At 39.9% G+C, this 20,902-nt stretch overlaps 1 protein-coding gene across 1 annotated transcript in view; it reads right to left on the bottom strand.

Annotated features, from left to right (window-relative positions):
* Nucleotides 1–20,902, bottom strand: part of WDR70 (WD repeat domain 70) — a 273,677-nt gene that overhangs the window by 212,264 nt on the left and 40,511 nt on the right. Inside the window, exons 6-7 of the mRNA XM_004605593.3 lie at nucleotides 16,346–16,405; nucleotides 2,146–2,279 (exon numbers count right to left, since the gene is read on the bottom strand). Coding sequence (XP_004605650.2) covers nucleotides 2,146–2,279; nucleotides 16,346–16,405 — 194 coding nt within the window. The remainder of the gene's footprint in view (nucleotides 1–2,145; nucleotides 2,280–16,345; nucleotides 16,406–20,902) is intronic.

Below are 20,902 nucleotides of genomic sequence, written 5' to 3'. Positions count from 1 at the left end.
CCAAAAGAGAGTCAGACAGACAGACAGACAATGAGACAGAGAGAGAGAGAGAGAGAGAGAGAGAGAGGAGAGAGAGAGAGAGAGAGAGAAGTATCTGCTGCAGAGGCAGGCTGGGGTGGGTGGGAGGGAAGCTGAGGATATTGATTGTAGGAAATGTATGCTGGTGAAGGGATGAGTGTTGGAACATTGTATACTGAAATCCAATCATGAACAACTTTGTAACTATATATGTCATGGTGATTCAATAAAAAATTAAAAACTAAATTATGAAGAGTTACAGGAATGTCCCTCCATTTGAAACAGAAAAATATAAAATAAAATACACTAGGCCAGGGACTGAAATGATAGGACTGCAGGTGGGCACATACCTTGCACAATGATGACCTAGTTTCAATCCCTGGTATCCTTTCTGGTTCCCCCAAGCCCAGTAACCCTGAACAGAGTCAGGAGTAAACACTAAGCACTGCCAATAAACACTGAGCACTGTCAGCACTGCCCAAGACAAACGAAATACACAGGGCCAGTGTATTTAACTTCTTTTTTTTTTTAATTTTTTTTATTGAATCACCAAGTGGAGGGTTACATAGTTCTCAGGATTATGTCAGTTATACAATACTCAAACACCCTTCCCTTCACCAGTGCCCATCTTCCATCACCAACCCCCCCAGTATATCTGCCGCCCCCTCCCACCTCCCCAGTCCCCACCCTTGTACGTGATAAGTTTCACTTCATTTACGCTTTATCTCGATTACATTCCATGTTTCAACACACAACTCACTACCGTTGCTGGGGTTTCCCCCCCAAAAAGAAAAAGACAGTCCTACTGCCAAGGAAGCATTTGATAGTTCTCCATTGCTAAGAATATAGAGATATTAAGTCCCGCTGTTTGTTACATAACTTTTCTTTTTCCCCCTTGCCCCGCGCCACCGAGTTCACGCCTGTTTAGTAATCGCCACGCTGTCTGACAAAGGGAAAAAAACCGAAGAGGATGGTTATTTCCCGTCATCAGCCGGCGTGGGACTCTGGCTTAGTTGATAGTCTAGTAGAGTGTCTGCAAGCAGTTTCTGGAACCAAAGGTCTTGCGCTGGTATCGGCTCCGGCTCGAGATTCCACCAGCGTCCCGCTGTTCCATGTACATAATTTTCCCCCTTATATCCCATTCCCACGCCACCGGGTCTGTTTGCTTAATGGACATCACACTATGTTTGACACCACGCCGCGTTTCTTCCCAAGAAAGAAGGATATTTCTTCTCAGCCGGCGTGGGGATATAGCTTAGTTCAGTCTAGAGAGATGGCTACCACTTTGATTGCCTTCAATATTTCAGCAACAGACTTACTATTCTTGTTAGGATCTCCCACAAAAGTCCGACCCATTAAGAAGGAACCATTACATATTGCTAATACTAAGAAGACATTAGTATCAGCATTAGTTTTGGGTTTCTGTATAAAGTCCAGAGAAAGTACAACCAGAAATAACATCACTATAAACTTTTACCCTTTTATGGTGCTCATAAGATGGAGAAACCTAGAGAGAGGTTCGGTGTCTCCATTTTGCACTCAGAAAGCAGTGGACCCTGCGCTGTGCTCGAGAGGAAGGGATTGAGAGAGAGGGTAAAAGAATTGGGGAACTCCCAGTTTCCACTCTCGCAGCCCGCCATGGGGTCTCCGATCCTGTGCCAGAATTAGTTCAGTGGGCTGCTTGGAGTCCAAGGGCGTGCTTTTGGGTTCTTCCATCATGCTCGATCCACAGCACGGCCCAAAGGCTGTATTTAACTTCTAATTAAAATATTTCAAAAAATCAACAGGAAGAAAACGTTTTTTAGAACAATTAAATTAGGAGGCCTGAGACATGGTACAGCAGGTGGGGTGCTTTGCCTGGCATATGGCAGACCTGGGGTCCATCCTCTGCATCCCATATGGTCCCCTGCATCCACCAGAATTGATCCCTGAGTGTAGAGCTAGGAATAATCCCTGAGCACCACTGGGTGTGGCCCCAAATCAAAACAACAACAACAACAACAAAACCCAAGAATTAAAGCAAAGAAACCTAAGATATTTTACTTTTCTTTGAATAATGAAAACAATGCATGAATATATAAACTTGTTCACACCTTCCAACTGAAGATCTTGTCACACAATACATACCATTCACAGGGCTGCAGTGATCGAAATGCCTTAAAGGAAGCATCCATTCCAGCAAAATCCCAAAATTTAACATCATAGTCATATCCTCCAGTCACCAGACGGGCACCTGAGGGATCCAGACCTAAAGCAGAAACCTGATTTGAAAAAATAATTGGAGAAAAGTTAGTTTTAGCCCATTATAAGCCTCATTTCCTTTCTCTGATCCCTTAACCACCCTGACCTCCAATCCCATCAACTGGTGGCACCCCTGGAGAGTGGAAATGGTTAAGAACTTTTCATAACTTACTTTGGTGACTACATTTTCTTTTAATGTAGTGGGAAAATAGTACATAAAATAAAAATAGTAAAAAGAAAAGTGTCTCATAAAGACACTGGGAGCAGAGAGAGAGAGAAACTGGGGTCACTGGTGGTGGGAAGTAGACACTAATGAAGGGATCAGTGCTAGAACATTGTATAACTAAAACTCAATCATGAGCAACTTTGTACTTTGAAGCTCATGTTAACTCAATGTTTTTAAAAGCAAAAACTTAAAATAGTGGGGATATATTTTAACAATCCAATTATAAGCTTTGTTTCAATGTTTCATGTTCTCAGGATGACTGACATTGCAATTCCTTATGATGAATTAAGTGGTTTTAGTATATAGATTGGAGTGATAGCACAGCAGGTAGGACATTTGCCTTGCATGCAGCCAACCTGGGTTCAATTCCTCTGTCCCTCTCGGAGAGCCCGGCAAGCTACTGAGAGTATCTCGCCCACACGGCAGTCTGGCAAGCTACCCGTGGCGTATTCAGTAAGCTAAAAACAGTTACAAGTCTCACATTGGAGATATTATTGTTGCCCACTTGAGCAAATCGATGAGCAATGGGATGACAGTGATGATGACAGTATGTAGGTAGAAATCTTGCAAATAATTCAGCATTTTCAATAAGCAATTTTGAAGAAACTGTGTAAGATAGTTTACCAGAAAATGAAGACCTATAAACTAAAATTATGGGAATGAGTAATGCCAATGGAAACTGAAGTAAGCTACTTACGAAAGGCAAAGTAGAAATTATTATTCCGTACATATGGTTAAAAGACCATCTTACATATTTTAAAGTTAAAGTTTTAACTTTATAATAGCATTTACGTTGGTTTTATAAAACATTTGCTTTCCCTGTTAACTTTTTTAGTTAACAAAATACCAAGAGATATTAAAACTCACTGCTTTTGAGTTACATTTAGTATTCTGTCACAGCAGAAAAATCCCTGGATTTATTGACATCTCGGGGAGAAAGAATGACATCACTTAATGTAACTACCATGTACACAAGAGACCATGAAAGAATCAATGTTTTGTAAAATGGAAGCTACTATAAATCAGCTTACCTGACAGGCAAAAAGTAAATAAGTATAGAACAACTGCTATAATTAAAACCAGATATTTATAAGATAATCTATATTCCTCTCAATATTGCTACCTGTAAAGACTGATTTTAGAATGAAAGGGAATTATATAAATATAATTAAAAACATTTTTAATAAAATGCTTTTTAATTTAAGAAAGCATATCAAGACCAGAGAAAGAGAAGTTGCCTGGGATTTGGCTGACTCTGGTTTGGTCCCCACATGACCAGAAGTGACCCCTTAGCACAGAACCAGTAGTAGCACCTCAGCACTGCCAGGTGTGGCCCAAAGCCCATCCCTTACATCATGAAGTCATTTTAAAATACTTAAATAATGCTTAAAACTTAAAACAATCAAAAATAGAAATAGAAAAAATAGAAAATAGAAAAAATAGAAAAATAGAAATAAATAATTGCTTTAAAAGTACTCTAGGGGCTAGAGCACAGCGGGTAGGGCATTTGCCTTGCACGCGGCCAACCCGGGGTTCTAATCCCAGCATCCCATATGGTCCCCTGAGCACCGCCAGGGGTAATTCCTGAGTGAAGAGCCAGGAGTAACCCCTGTGCATCACTGGGTGAGACCCCCCCCCCAAAAAAAAAGTACTCTATACTACTAACAAATGTATTCTGTCTTTGCCCACTCTATTCTTCAAATTAGAGTGTCTCCTCCTGATGAGGTGAACCGCACCGGTGTTCAACCTACTCCAATGCAACTTGAAACTGCAGTTCATTTGTGGTTTGTCAATTCTGTGCTATTCCCCTCTGGGGAGAGTAAGTGCACTCCGAGGCTATGGCACCAGCATGGAGGCACAGGTGAGTGGGCTCAGTGGCAGGTGGCAGTAAAGGAAAGAACTGCAGGCATCCTCAAAAGAAGGTGTTGCTTGGAGCTGGCAGTTCCAGAGACCTGGAGGTCCTTTGGAGTTGGGTGAACGTTGGGCAGAATGTGATCATACAGAAAGAAGCAACTTTTTGGGTTTTTTTGGTTTCTTTTTTTTGGTTTGGTTTTTTTTTTTTTTTTTTTTGCTTTTTGGGTCACACTCAGCGATGCTTAGGGGTTACTCCTGGCTTTGTACTCAGGAATTACTCCTGGCAGTGAAGAAGCAACTTTTTGTATAAAACAATGTTCACTGTGCATAGGCTGTGAATTCTTTCACTAGTAAAAAGAATGACCATATGCCAGATAAGAGAGAGAGAGAAAGAGAGAGAGAGAGAGAGAGAGAGAAGAGAGGTGACTTGAATTTAGCACCCAAAAATACTTAAACTAAAAAACTTAAAACTTAAAAGTGGATTTCTTGGGAAGAATTTTTTTCACTTGACAATTTTTCAAAGTTATGATCTCATTTAACAACTTCAATTCTCTGGTAAATTCTCTGGTAAATTTTCAATTCTCTGGTAAATTACAAAGAAAATCATCTCTGGGTGACCAAGAAGAGACCTTGATTCATTATAAAGACAAAAAAAATGAGATCCAGTTAAGAAATGGAATCACTCTATCACTGTATCACTGTCATCCCGTTGCTCATCAATTTGCTTGAACGGTCACCAGTAATGTCTCCATTGTGAGACTTGTTGTTACTGTTTTTGGCATATCAAATATGCCACGGGTAGCTTGCCAGGCTCTGCAGTGCGGGTGAGATATTCTCAGTAGCTTGCTGGGCTCTCCAAGAGGGTCAGAAGAATCGAACCTGAGTCAGCCACGTGCAATGCAAATGCCCTACCCGCTGTGAAAACATCTATATTTTAGAAAAACTTTTATCAGGGCCAGAGAGATAGTACAGCTGCACATGGCTGACCTAAATTCGATTCCTGACATCCTATATGGTTCCCCGAGCATGGAGTAACTCCAGAGCATTGCTGGGTGTGGCCTACCCCCCCCCAAAAAAAAGAACCCTATTTTGTCTTAAAAGTTCTATACAACTGCTCATTTTTTTTTTTCGCTTTTTGGGTCACACCCAGCGATGCTCAGGGGTTACTCCTGGTTTTGCACTCAGGAATTACTCCTGGAAGTGCTTGGGGGACCATATGGGATGCCGGGGATTGAACCCGGGTCGGCCGCGTGCAAGGCAAATGCCCTACCCACTGTGCTATCACTCTGGGCCCTGCTCACTTATTTTTAATCTTTTAACATATCCACCACTCTTTCATTAAGATTTTGTGAGAATTTTCCTCAGATATTTGATTTCTGATTATGCCTGAACATGTGATAAACCATATGTGTATTTAATCTGTTTTCAATATTTTGTCTATAAAATTTATTGTGCAGTTTGTCATTACCCACATATGAAGTACAATGCAACAGAATTCGCCTTAGGAGTATTGTTTAAGTAGAAATTTAATTCAAATGCTAACACAGGTTGCCTGTTGGAGACTGTACAATGCTTGCTTGTCTTCTGTTTTATTAACAAAAACTATGAAAAGTAGACTGATACAGACTGAGAATTCTGGGACTTTCTCAGAATGAGGGCAGGCAGAGTCCCCTTTTCGCCTCAAATCCCAGCAGCCCACAGCCATACCCATACTCTCAGACATAGAAATGCCCCAGTTCCACAAAGGAACTCCACAAACTGCCAAGTCACCAAACTGTTCCAGATCTATAGCTCCTGGATGGTATGGCCACCTCTGCTGCCAGTGACACCTCAATTTTTCATAGTACTGTCACCCTAATAGGATCACAGCAAACCTAATGGGTAAGTCAGAGAAGACCACCAAGCTCAATGAGCCCAAACAGCACCACAGAAGGCTCAGCTAGCACTAGCCAGCAGGGCAGAGCCTCAGACAACAATTTTTGTAACATCATTGTGAGATATGACATTGCTTACAAGTTGGCTCTAACTGATATAAGTTTTGAGGATGCCCTCTGCTTGTGTGTTGTAATAAACACTATGAAGTGTATTTATTTGTGCCTGCAAGGGGCCAAGTTGGGGGGCAGGGTGAAGGGATGATCATACTGGTAGTAGGATTGGTGTTGGGACACTTAATGCCTGAAACAACTGTATTATGAACAACTTGGTATATCACAGTGTTATAATTAAAAAGAAAATTTTTAAACCATGAAAAAACTCATGCAGTATATGAAAGAAGTCCACTGTGACATTCCTTGCGAATACACAGTGCAGAGCAGGCCCCTGGGGGATATTCTCTAGGTTTGTGACTGAGACTCTAAGTCAAGAGAAGTGAGATAAGCCATCAGAATCTGTATCCTCCTATGAACAAGCCATGAAAATCTGGATTCTCACTATCTGTTTGATCCAATACCACTACAAGTAAAATAAGAAGATGAAAATCGAGAAACAAATTTTGCTCTTTCAAGCCCGTGTCCTCCCTTGAACACAGAGCTCATTTTCTGCTTTTACCACTCTGGAGAAGTCCACGTTTTCTCTTGAACATGTATTCTTCTTTTTCTCCCCCAACTTCCGGGTTGATTTTATTCAATAAAAAACTATATTGCTTCACTAAGAACTAAAAAAAAAATAAAATAAAATAGAGAGAAACAAATTCTCATTGTGTGGTCTGAGAGGTCCTTGAGAATGTCAAGGGCACTCAAAGATATTTTTTAAAGACTAAGATATGCCTTGTTCCCCTCAGAAGCTACATGATGTATGTATATAAGAGCAGATTCCAAAAATCCAGCTCTCTTCTAAGCCAGACATGTAAAAAATGTAAAACAATGTCACACATCTCACTAATGTTTTCTGTTGCTGATGTTTTAGAAGAAATAGTTATTTATCATAGAAACAAGTTGGTCTAAACATACTTGAAGGGGAAAATTTTAGAGCTTTTCCTCTAAAAATTAAAAAAAAAGTATATGCTCACCACTATTATTCAATATAGGGTTGAAGTTCTAGTCTGAGCAATACATTAAAAAAAAGAAAAAAATGGAATTCAAATTGGAAAAGAAGTCAAGATATCGCTATTTGTAAATGACAAAATAATAAACATAGAAAACCCTAAAAACTTCACTAAGAACTATTTGAAACAATAAATCGGCCCAATAAACTGGTAGACTATGTAAGGCCCTTTCCTTGCATACAGCTGCCCCAGATTCCATCCCCAGAGTCCCAAGTGGTCTCTTGAGCACAGCCAAGAGTGTTTCCTCAGCCAGGAGTAAGCCCTGAGCACCGCTGGGTGTGGCCCCAAAACAAAACAAAACAAACTATATATACACACACAATTTCTACTATATTTCTATATACAAAGAACTTGAAAAAGTTTTAATTCCATTTAAAATAATATAAGGGGTTGAAGCAACAGTACAGTGAGTAGGGAGCTTGCCTTGCACAAAGTCAAACTGGGTTCAATTCCCAGCAACCTACATGGTCCCCAGAGCTCTGTCAGGAGTGATTCCTGAGCGCAAAGTCAGAAGTCAGCCCTGAGCACACCAGGCTATGGCCCAAAACACAAAAACAATTTTTAAAATAAAATAAAATCACATTAAAACTAATAAGGGGAGTGGATATGTAAATAAAAACTTTAAGACACTTAAAAGAACTAGAAGTCATGGGTTTAAACATAGCACAGGAAGTAGGGCGCATGACTTGCTTGCACCCATTGATCCCTGAGCACCATCAGGAATAACACCTGAGTGCAGAGCCATGAGCAATCCCTGAGCATCACTGAATGTGGCTCAAAAACTAAAAAAAAAAAAACTAAAAAAAAAAAGAAAGAAAGAAAAGGAGGGACACTGGGGACATTGGTGGTGGGAAGTATTGAAACATTGTATGAGTGAAGCTCAATCATGAGCAGCTTTGTAACTTATATCTCATGGTGGTTCAATTAAAAGAATAAGAATAAAATAGAAACACAAGGAAATGGAAATATATTCCATGCTTATATACTGAAAGAAATAACTTTTAAAATGGCCATCTTACTCAAAGAAATATACAGATTCAGGGGCTGGAGCAATAATGTAGTAGGTAAGTGGCTGTCTTGCACACAGCCAACCTGGTTTGATTCCCATGACCCCGTATTCTTCCCCAAGTCCCACCAAGTGTAATTCCTGAGTACAGAGCGAGAACACCACCTGGTGTGACACCAAAAACCAACAAAAAATGAAATACACAAATTAAACAGAATTATTAAAATTCAATGAGATTCTTCAAAAAAACTGAACATACATTACCAAAATTTTAATAGCAAAAAGCAACCTAACACAAACAAATAGAAATTAAGGAATCATACTTCCCAACTGGAAACTATGTATCAAAGCCATAGTACCACAAATAGTATGGTACTGGAATAAAAGTAGACAATGTTGCAGGTGGATGCAACTTAGGTGGAACTGGCTGGTATCAAGCTCAGTGAAATAAATCAGAGGGAGAAGGGAAAATACCAGATGATTTCACTCATCTGTGGAATGCAGAGAAACAAGAGAATGGACAATCCCAAGGGTTGACAAGTCCTTGTCCTTGAGTTACAAAACTGAGATTCCCAAGAGGATTGTGTGGAAGTGGGTGGACTATAGGTGATGTCACTAGAGGTGACATAAGGAAAGGTTTCAGGCATTCTGGTGGTAGTGAGGTACAGTAACTCTTGTATAACAAAATGAACTGTAAATCCTACACCATTATAAAATGTTGCCTAAGCTAAATGATAAGAAATAAATACAATTTTAAGAATAAAATGGATATAAATGGAAAATAACTGAGAACCCATAAATAAGCCTAGACATGTATGAATAGTTAAGTTGCAATAAAAGAGCTAAGAACATACAATAAAGGACAGTCTATTCAATGAATACCATTAGGAAAAATGAAAAGTCACTTACAAAATAATGAAAATAGACTAATATCTCACATTATATACAAAATTAATTCGAATGGATTAAAGGCTTGAATGTAATATACTAAACTGGGGGTCAGAGTGATAGTATAGTGGGTAAGGTGTTTGCCTTGCACAATGTGGGTTCAATCCCCAGTTTCCCATATGGTCCCCTGAGCACTGCCAGGAGTAATTCCTGAGGGCAGAGCTAGGAGTAACCCCTGAGCATTGGAAGGGGTGACCCAAAAACAAAAACAAATATATCTGAAACTGTAAACAGATGGAAACATAGGTCACAAAAGTGACCTCAGTAATATGTTTGGGGACACAGCTCTAAAAGCAAGAAAAACAAAAGCAAAAATAAACAAATACAACAAACTAAAAAGCTTATATATAGTGAAAGGTATTACCATTTAACAGAAAAAAAAAAAAAACCAGAACTTGTGAAATAGTGTGGGCAAGGCCCTTGCCTTGCATGAGCCAACTCCAGTTCAATCCCCAGCAACACCTATGATCCCTGGAGCTCTGCCAGGAGTGATACCTGAGCACAGAGCCAAGAATAAGTTCTGAGCTCTGCAGGATATGGCTCTGAAACCAAAAATAAAGGGTGGGGGGAGAGGGGCAGCATCACTTGCTGGCCTAAGCAGTGGACTGAATGTTCTCACTGACCACGTATGGCTGGGCCTGACCACAGCATGGGAGATGACACACACAAAAAAGACCCTACTGAAAGGGAAAAATATCTGTACATCATACACCCAACAGGGAGTTATATTTAAGATGTATAAAGAAACCATACAACTTAAAAACACTAAAATGTATAACAAAATCAAATCATAGATAATTTGAATAGACATACAGATGGCCAACAGACATATGAAAAAAATATATTCACCACTTATTCTCAAATAGAAATCAAAACCACACTGAGAAAATACAAATCAAAAGCACAATGAGTATCAGTTTGTACCTCTGAGAATGGCCTATATTAAGAGACCGCAAATGTCAAGAGTTGATGGGGCTGAGGAGAAAAAGAAATCCTCGTACACTGCCGTAGGCACTGTGCAGCCTGTATCTACAGTAGTACAGAGGTCCCTCAAAACAGTCAAGACCTATTATATGACCCATTTCTATATTCCTATCCAGGGAATATAAAAACACAAATTACAGACACATGATCCCCTACTCACTATAGCATCGTATCAAATAGCCAAAATTGATGTTTATAGTCAACTAATAACCAAATAACTGAAGTTATTAATACTAAGATATGTTTAGGGGCTGGAGCGATAGCACAGCGGGTAGGACGTTTGCCTTGCATGCAGCCAACCCGGGTTCGAATCCCAGCATCCCATATGGTCCCCTGAGCACCGCCAGGAGTAATTCCTGAGTGTAGAACCAGGAGTAACCCCTGTGCATTGCCGGGTGTGACCCAAAAAAGCAAAAAAAAAAATATATATATATATGTTTAAGCAATTTTTGGAGAGTGTTTTTTGAGGTGGGCACACCTTTTTTTGAGGGGGGCACACCCAGCAATTCTCAGGTCTTACTTCTAGCTCTGCACTCAGAAATTACTCCTGGTAGTACTCAGGGGACCATATGGGATGCCAAGATCAAACCCAGGTTGGCCGTATGCAAGGCAAGCACCCTACCCACTGTACTTTGGCACCTTTTTTGTTTCATAATTCCCCCTCCTTCACCTTCTCCTCCTCGCTAATGTTGCAGTAGTGATGACTGAGCTTTATGATGCTCCCTGTAAGTCACATGTCAGGCTTCAATGCTCATTCACTAGGCTGCAGTGCTCACCAAGACTGGCACTTCTTTAGATGCAGTGCACATTCACATGCTTTGCCAAGGGCTGCACTGTCAGATGAGGCACACAAGTTATGGTTGTGGTGCTCGTCATGAATAGTTGCAGTTCAGACACAAACATATGCTCACCAGAAGTCAAGAGTTCCTGGCCACGGGACACACCCCTTTCTGTGTTGCTTACACACGCCTGGCTGTGACACAGCTGGGAATGGCATACTGCAGAGTTTCCAGACTCAAAGAGCAGAGCTGCTTGGCCGGATCACATTTGGCACATGTGGGCACCGGGCATTTGAACTAACGACTATCGCCTAGGGCAGGCTCTCTAGGCCACTGCGCTATTCCTCCAGGGTAGTGCTCAGCTGGCACCAGACCATACAATTTCAACTGACACTGATGCAAATTAAAACCAAGCAAAGTAAAGACACAGAACCAACATTCAGAAGCTCCTGAAACTGGTAACTGAGAAAAACTAGGGCTGTCTATATCTATGGTTATTAAAAACCTAAGATACTATTCTGAATACAAACTTAAATCCAAAGCATCAGACAAAAGCAGCTCTGTTATGTAAGTCTAGCATCCAATATAGGTAATAATTGTTACTTTGTTCCACAATATTGAGAAAGTGCTTGTACATACAGGTGACATTCATAAACACGTGATTTTCTTAGTTAACTTTCCAATCTCATCAAACTGTTGAATTAAAATGACCCAAAAAGGTAGAACGTGAAAAAGCTTAGAAATGATAACTCTTCCTATCTCATATAAAATTTAAAATATCCTCAAAACCATTAAAATAAAGCCACAGTAGAAAAGCACCACACTTACTTGGAACCATTCCAATGACCATAACACCACAGTGTATGTCACCAAAGAGATGTTTCTTCAATGGCAAGGATGAAAAGAGCAGAAAATCTGTCACGCATTTTTACAAACAACAATGACGACTAAGAAGTGAGTCAGAATGAACTAACAATAAAACTATGTATGGGACACTTGAGGAAATTTTAACACTAACAGGATATTGGATTATAGCAAAACTTGTTGGATAAGAATCTTAATATAATAAAGATGTTCTGATTGTGAAAAGGAAAAGGAAAGGAGCAAGAGATGACCCACTTTATCTATTAGTTGTAGGATAACATTGGTTTGTCCTTTCTGCCTTGCCACAGGGAGCTTAGGTTTATTAGGTTACACCCATCACAGTACTCCTGAGGCACTCCCATTCCTCTGTGTTTATCTTTAACCTCTTTCTTTGTGTTCTGCTTCCCCAACCAGTCAATCACCTGTATCCCCTATAAATATTGTTTTTCTCTTCTTCTTAGACTCCTTGCATCAAGTCTAAGCAATGTCCTTTTTGTATAGACACAGGAAGACAGTTAATGCTATACTTTTGTACCTTGGGAGTTAATTGACTTGAAATAATATTCACTCCAAGGCATCTGTTCTCTCGACTTAAACCTCAGTTGCCCTTAGTTCCTAGAACCCCAAAAGCAGGGTCCCGATGAGGGACTGGATGGACCCAGGGCAAACTGTGAGCTACCCTGGCATCGAAAGGGGCCAGCCAAAGAGCCATAATACTTACCTGGTTAAGTGCTCTTAACCACTGTAGGTTAAGAGCATGGTCATGGACAAATTCTGCCATGATCCAAAAAGTAAAACTGCATTAGGACCAGTTTTAGGAAAGACTAATCTGGCCTGAGCACTGTAGTCTGAGATCTATAGCAAGATGTCCCCAAAAGAGTCACCCTACAAGCCTAATGTATCTCTTACTGAGTCCATACAAAATGACTAATATTATTAAGGAGCAGAATTAAGATGAATGTTTAAATGGCTCGAGTGGGCACCAGTAACGTCTCTCATTATGAGACTTATTGTTACTGATGCCCGCTTGAAAAAATCAATGAGTAACGGGACGACAGTGACAGTGACAGTGACAGTTTAAATGGCTATTGGGCTAAGGAAAGGAGAAATGCACCCTAGGTGGTATTTCGCCCTTAAGCAGATCTCCTGGCTGCAGGAGATCAGGAAGGACTTTGACATATTGACTGTGCTACTGGATCTAGCTACCGCCAAGGTTTGGAGGGTATGAGGGACTATAGAGACCAAGGCGAAGAGTTGGAGTGCGGAGAGACTAGCAAGGGGGATAGAAGGAAAAGAAAATAGAAGAATGTAGGTGAGAAGGATGTAGGAGCAGGGTCCAGGAGAGAGGAATCAAGGACAATTGGGGGATCAGGGAGGATCAAGGGGAATCCAGGAGAAGGAAAAGAGATTTGGAGAAGAAGAGTGAGAGGAGAATGGAGATGAGACTGGAATAAACTGCAATTGATACCAACGAGCCTGGCCCTCGTGTCCTCCTTTGACTGCCCTTGGCATCGGCCATATCGGGTGGGGAAGCGGTCCGAGACCACTGAACGCAGGCGGTGAGAGAGAGCTGCAGGCCCTTTATTAGTTTTATGAATACTAAGACAGATGATACTAAAAGATTTACAGATACAATCTGAAATTTCTTTTTCATTGATTCCACAAGGTAAGCAGGAAGTGGTGGAACTAGAAAAGTCAAGCACACAACAAACAGGACTGACTTGAATAAATCCTTATTAAGGCTTAGAGATAAATATATGGGTTCCTAATAGTGCTCTCTATACTTCTGCGAATGTATAAATATTTTTTCTTAGGTCACCCATAGTGGTGCTCAGGGCTTACTCCCCGGTGCTCAGGGATCACTCCTGGTGGTGCTGTATATAGTGCTGGAGATCAGCATGCAAGGCAATCAACCTACCCACTACAGTATCTCTCCCACTCAATACTTTTATAACATTTTTTTTAAAAAGAGACCAGACCAAAAAAATCATCTTCCCAACAACTGACATATTTTTCGAGGTTGGGGGTGGGAGAGTTTGAGCCACACCCAGCAGTGCTCAGGCCTTACCCCTCACTTTGATATCTGGATCACTCCTCATGGTGCCTGGACAACCATATGAGGTGCTAGTAATCAAACCCAGGTTGACCACATGCAAAGCAAATAGGCAAATGCCCTACACACTGTATTATCACTCTGGCCCCCAACAACTGACATACTTACAAGCAAGACAAAGAACTGTAAAAACAATTATTAAGTACAATTAGAATCTCTCGTTGATTTTGCTTATCTGTGCTAGGGATCAAACCCAGGTTCTCACATATGCACAGCAAATGCTCTAAAACTGAGTTAGGGACCCAGCCAGATGACCATGATTCTTCAGGGCAGTGGTTCTCACATCTGATTTTTCAGGATCCCTTAAACTCATAACTTTTTTTAGAGGGTTATGTTTTGTTTGGGGGGCTATATCCAGCTGTAATCAGGGCTTACTCCTGGCTTTGAGCTCAGGGACCACTCCTGGTAGTGCTCAGGGCGTCCTACATGGTGTCACAGATTGAAGCCATGCGAGCTGCATGCAAGTCACTTTACCCACTACACTATATCTCCGGCACCAAAGTTTTAAATTCTTACTGAGGACCGCAAAAAGCATTTGTTAATGTGACTTCTGTGAATTATCATGACTATGATGGGAAAAAAAAAAACTAAGACTCTTCTGTTATTATTGTTACTATTACTAAACTGTGTGTGTTGCAGGGGAGGATGTACTTGTAGCACGAGGGGTCATACCCAGCAACACAGGGCATTTTAAATGAAAGGTGATGGCTAAGTTGACTAAATAGAAAAGTAATCTTTCCAGGTTCCTTAATGTCCATAGCTTTGTGGCTTGTTCTTCGAGTTCATAATCTCCCTTGAACATGTATCTTGCTTTCTTGTCTCTAAGTTCTTTGCTTCAATTTTTCCACTCTGGAGACACCAGGGTTCTCTCTTGAACACATACACTAAATAAGTTCCAATAAAAACTACCTTGAAAAAAAAACAACTGCATTGCAATGTAAACATTTTATTAAAATGTTTTATTAATGGGGGCTGGAGCGATAGCACAGCGGGTAGGGCGTTTGCCCTGCATGCGGCCGACCCGGGTTCGATTCCCAGCATCTTATATGGTCCCCTGAGCATGGCCAGGGGTATTTCCTGAGTGCAGAGCCAGGAGTAACCCCTGTGCATTGCCGGGTGTGACCCAAAAAGCAAAAAAAAAAAAGTTTTATTAAAAGTTGGGGCTAGAGCAATAGTACAGTGGGTAGGGCACTTGCCTTGCACGTGGCCAACCTAGGTTCAATTCTCGGCATCCCATATGGTCCCCTGAGCACCACCAGGAGTAATTCCTGAGTGCAGAGCCAGGAGTGACCCCTGTGCATTGCCAGGTGTGACCCAAAAAGCAAAAAAAAAAAAAAAAAAAATTCTCAAAAGTAAAAAAAAGTGAGATAGTAGCATTACTTTAATACCCATGTCTACTAATTCTAGCTTTTGTGTGTGTCACTTCTAGGCCTATTTTTATTGTTAATATGTATTTTCCTACTTCCTTCTAAGTTAAACATCTAGTAAAGAGTAGTTTCTTTGGAAAGGGAAAGCAAAGTGCTGGGCAGATATTTAAGTGGGCAGGAGCACAAACTTCCATGCAGGAAGCCCAGGAGAGACCCCCAGCAACACATGGCCCCCCAAGCACAGAGCTTGGAGACGCTCTGGAACACTTTTTATGGCTCAAAAGCAAAGAAAGAAAACAAGGAAAAGGGAAGGCAAGATTATTTTATTCTTCTGATCACTCACAAGCATGTTTCCACTGTCACATTTGAATGATACAATAGTGAAAGATTTCACCTTATATTTCAATAATTCTTATTATTAATCTTTAAATAACACAGGATAACAATATGAGCTATAATCTATGAATCTAAGTAGTATAATCCTAAGAGTAATATAGTGACTGTTTTATGTTTACTTATCTTGACATTTATCTAAAAAATTAATCAGACCTTATACTGACATAGAAATAAAACTAAGGGTAATAAGAAATTTTCCCACACCATAAAAAAGAAAACCGTGTTTGAGTTTCATTTTTTTTTATACTTGCAATTTTCCAATATCAAGGAAAAAGAGGTTTTGAAGCCAACAATAACAATGACAATAATAAGTGTTCCTATTTTAAATGAAAGGCAATGGCTAAGTTGACTGAATAGAAAAGTAATCTTTCCATTTTCCTTAATGCCTATAGCTTTTATAACATAAGCTGAATGTATAATTAGTCTTAATACAACTGTAGTTTTATTTCACTTTTCCCTGAAAGCCCTGTAATTAAGTGAAAATTATCAAAACTTTTTTAACTTACTGTTTTCGTGCCATGCCTTAGTGTTATCTCATGCGAGTCCGGGATCTTTCGAACAGGACTCTGAAAGAAGAAAATTCCATGACATCAATGAGAAACAAAGTATTTGGAGGGAAATACAAACAACATTTACAGGAAACACAATTTTCTTCATCATTGCATCACTGGACTTTTAACACAAAGCTTAAAATCAACAGGAAAGAGTTCAAGGAGATCTTATTTCTATATTTCTATGTATATTGGTCACTTTGAAAATGTAATAATTTATCTTAACTCTCTAAAAAGAAAAGTCAAAGAAACTCTTTTAGTTGTATATATACACATAGGTTTGGGTTGGGCTTATTTTTTTGAGAATGTAAAATTCTTCAAATTCCCTAGGCCAGGAACATGAGTGAAAGGACTGGAACATATGCTTTGTATGTAGGGGCCCCAGGTTTAGCCCCTAGCATGACATGGTCCCCAACGTATTGCCCGAAGCCCCTGAGTAATACCAAGTACGGCTTAAAATAATTTTTTATTAAAGTTCTTTTTTAATTAGAATATGAGCACTGTAGCACTATCTGTTGTCCCGTTGTTCATTGAGTTGCTCAAGCGGGCACCAGTAATGTCTCCATTGTGAGACTTGTTACTGTTTTTGGAATATCGAATATGCCACGGGTAGCTTGCCAGGCTCTGCTGTGCGGGCGAATACTCTTGGTAGCTTGTTGGGCTCTCCGAGAGGGACGGAGGAATCGAACCCGGGTCAGCTGCATGCAAGGCAAACGCCCTACCTGCTGTGCTATTGCTCCAGTCCTTATAAAATTAAAAATTTTTAAAAAAAAACCAATATGGATGGATATGCAGCAGCATAGATGCAACAACATAGAGGGGTAAAATAAATTATACAGAGAAAGACATACAGTGCATGATTTCACTTCTATGTAATAAATATAGAAAATAGAGTTAAACTCAATTAGAGCATAAACTTGAGGAAGAGAAGACCAATTATTGCTTAACTAAAGGGAATGGAAAGAGCAGTGGATAAATAAGACAAAGAAGATAAACATCTGTAGCATTGATAAGAATATGAGCATACCAAAGAACTTACATTCTTCATCTGTAATAGAAAACAAAATCTGCAGATGGTAGATATGTACCTTTTTTTTAACTTTTTTATTGAGTCACTGTGAGATAGACCCTTACAAACCTATTCATATTTGGATTTTAGTCATACAGTGTTCCAACACCCAACCCTTCACCAGTGTACATATCCCAGCAACAGTGTCCCCAGGTTCCCTCCCATCACCTCCCCCCCAATACCCCACCCCCTTCCTCTACAGCAAGTGATTTTCTTCTGCCCTCTCTCTTCTTCTCACCCCTCGTCCTCTCAGGGCATTGTGATTTGCAATACTGATGATATGTACCTTTTTTTTTTCCTTTTTTTGCTTTTTGGGTCACACCTGGCAATGCACAGGGGCTGCTCCTGGCTCTGCACTCAGGAATCACTCCTGGCGGTGCTCAGGGGACCATATGGGATGCCGGGAATCGAACCCGGGTCGACTGTGTGCAAGGCAAACGCCCTATCCACTGTGCTATTGCTCCAGCCCCGATATGTACCTTTTTAATCCTTCTACATTAAGAAAAAAAATGAACTACTATTCAAAAGTGAGGAATTCAGTCATTGATTCAATGATTCCATAAACATTTACTAAAGTGAGACTATATCACATGCCAGATAACACTAGACATGCCTCTACTTATGCCCTCCCCCAAAATCTCATAGTTTAAGAGATATATCAAAGACTCTGATCAAACAACATAAATTCCATGACAGATATGGGTATGAACAAAATAACAGAGAGAAGACGAATGCATTAACCATAGGCAAGAGGTCACAGTGATCATTTAAATAACAAGTTCCATTGTGTAGTCAAGTATCCATTAAGAGCAGGGTAATTATACTAAAATTCTATATTTAAAAGGCCATTTTAAATTTATGTTAAAATTATCCTGCAATCTATTTAATCAAATATGCACAACCTTACACAGGCCACCATTTCTCATTGTTTTGACTCCTTAACCAATAAATCACCAGCTCTTCCTATTTTATCTTGTTTTTCTCCCTGCTAAGGCTTTCTCCTCAGTATAGAAACAACTATAGTACTTCCCATATTAAATACACATATTCTGGCTGACTTCACTCAGCATGATATACTCTCGATCCATTGATGTTGCTGAGAATTGTATTATCTTGTTCTTTCTTGGAGCTGCATGATGTACTACTCTGTACATATATATATTATGACTTCTTGATCCATTCATCTGTAGTGGGCACTTGGGTTGTTCCCATATCTTGGTTATTGTACTAAGTGCAGCAATGAACATAGGTGTACATACCTCCTTTCTAACTTATGTTTTTGTGTTTTAGGAATAGATGTCAAGAAACAGTATTGCTAGATGTGGCGGGTACGCTGTTGGAATTATGCCCATGAGGAACCATTATTAATAGATTATAACCAAAAATATAAAAATTATATTTTTAAATTTTTTAAATAAATCAGGCATTCTTAGGAAATCAAAGAAACAGAAACACTCTCAAACCATTTCTATGAAGCAAACATTACCCTGATACAAAAAAGCAGACAAAGACACCACAAAAAAGAAGAATTACAAACCGAAATCCAAGATACAGGCAAAGATACTCACATATGCAAAAATTCTCAACAAAATACTACCAAATCAAATCCAACATTCATCAAAAATATCATACACCATGACTAAGTGGGATTCATTCCTGGGATGCAAGGATGGTTTAACATACATAAGTCAATAAATCTAATATACCATATCAATACGAGAAAAAATTAAAATCATATAATTCTATCAATAGATACAGAAAAAGCATATAAGATTTGGCACCCACTTGCGATAAAAACTCTCAATAAAATAGGAATTGAAGTACTTTTCCTCAATATAGTCAAAAACATTTAGCACAGGTCCACAATAAAAATTATACTCAATGGGGAAAAATTAAAAGCCTCCCCTCTAACATAAGACACAGGACAGGGGCTGGAGCAGTAGCACAGTGGGAAGGGCATTTGTCTTGCACATGGCAGACATGGGTTCAAGTCCCAGCATCCCATTTGGTCCCCTGAGCACCAGAGGGGTAATTCCCTGTGCATCCCCGTGTGTGACCCAAAAAAGAAAAAGAAAAAAAAAAACCTAAAAAAGACACAAGACAGGGGCTGGAGAGATAGCACAGCGGGTAGGGCGTTTGCCTTACACGCGGCCGACCCGGGTTCAAATCCCAGCATCCCATATGGTCCCCTGAGCACGGCCAGGGGTAATTCCTGAGTGCAGAGCCAGGAGTAACCCCTGTGCATCGCCAGGTGTGACCCAAAAAGCAAAAAAAAAAAAAAAAAGACACAAGACAAAGCTGTCCACTTTCACTTCTATTCAATATAGCACTGCAAGCACCTGCCATAGCAATTAGCAAGAAAAAGATATCAAGGATACCCAGAAACGAAAGGAAGAAGTCAAGCTTTCACTATTTGCAGATGACATGATACTATATTTAGAAAACCCTAAAACCCCTACAAAACAAGTTCCTAGAAACAACAGATATGTACAGTAAAATGGCAAGTACAAAATTAACACAAAAAAGGCTTTCCTTTGCATGAATAATAAAATAAAAGATAGATACTAGGGCCTGAGCGATAGGATAGCCAGCAGGGTGTTTGCCTTGTATGCAGCCCATATGAGTTTGGTCCCTTGCATCCTATATGGTCCCTGAAGTACTGCCAATAGTAATTCCTGTGTGCAAAGACAGTAGTAGCCCCTGAGGATTGCCAGGTGTGTCCAAAAAAAATAAAATAAAATAAAATAAAACATAAGATGTTAAAATGTTAATTCCATTCACAATTATCCCTCAGAATATCAAACATCTAGGAATCAGCTTAACAAAATAGGTGAAATACCTATACTAAGGAAATTAGAAACTATTTTAAATAAAAGAAGACATGAGAAAATGGAGACACATCACCTGCTCATGGATTGGAAGGATTCACACATTCAAAATGTCAATACTGGGGGCTAGAGTGATAGCACATCGGGTAGGGCTCTTGCCTTGCATGCAGCCAACCCGGGTTTGATTTCTAGAATCCCATATGGTCCCCTGAGCACTGCCAGGAGTAATTCCTGAGTGCAGAGCCAGGAGTAACCTCTGTGCATCACCAGTTGTGACCCAAAAAAGAAAAAAAAGTATCAAAATGTCAATACTACCTAAAGTATTATATAAATTCAATTTAGTCCCTGTAGTAATACCAATGACATTTTTCAAAAAATAAAAATAAAATAAAACACACCTGAAACTCATATGGAGCAGTAACATACCCCTGTATCTTTCCCCCAAATACTGCCCCAAACAACCAAAGCAATTCTCAGGAAAAAAGAAGATGGAAGGCATCACTTTACCCAAACTGTACTACAAAGTGGCAGTAATTAAAACAGCATGGTACTGGAATAAGGACAGACCCTCAGATCAATGGAGTAGAACAGAAAATCCAGAGACAGACTCACAGT

Source organism: Sorex araneus, chromosome 1 (genome assembly GCF_027595985.1).
Source record: "Sorex araneus isolate mSorAra2 chromosome 1, mSorAra2.pri, whole genome shotgun sequence".
Taxonomy (NCBI): domain Eukaryota; kingdom Metazoa; phylum Chordata; class Mammalia; order Eulipotyphla; family Soricidae; genus Sorex; species Sorex araneus.
This window is presented reverse-complemented; position numbering and strand designations above follow the sequence as displayed.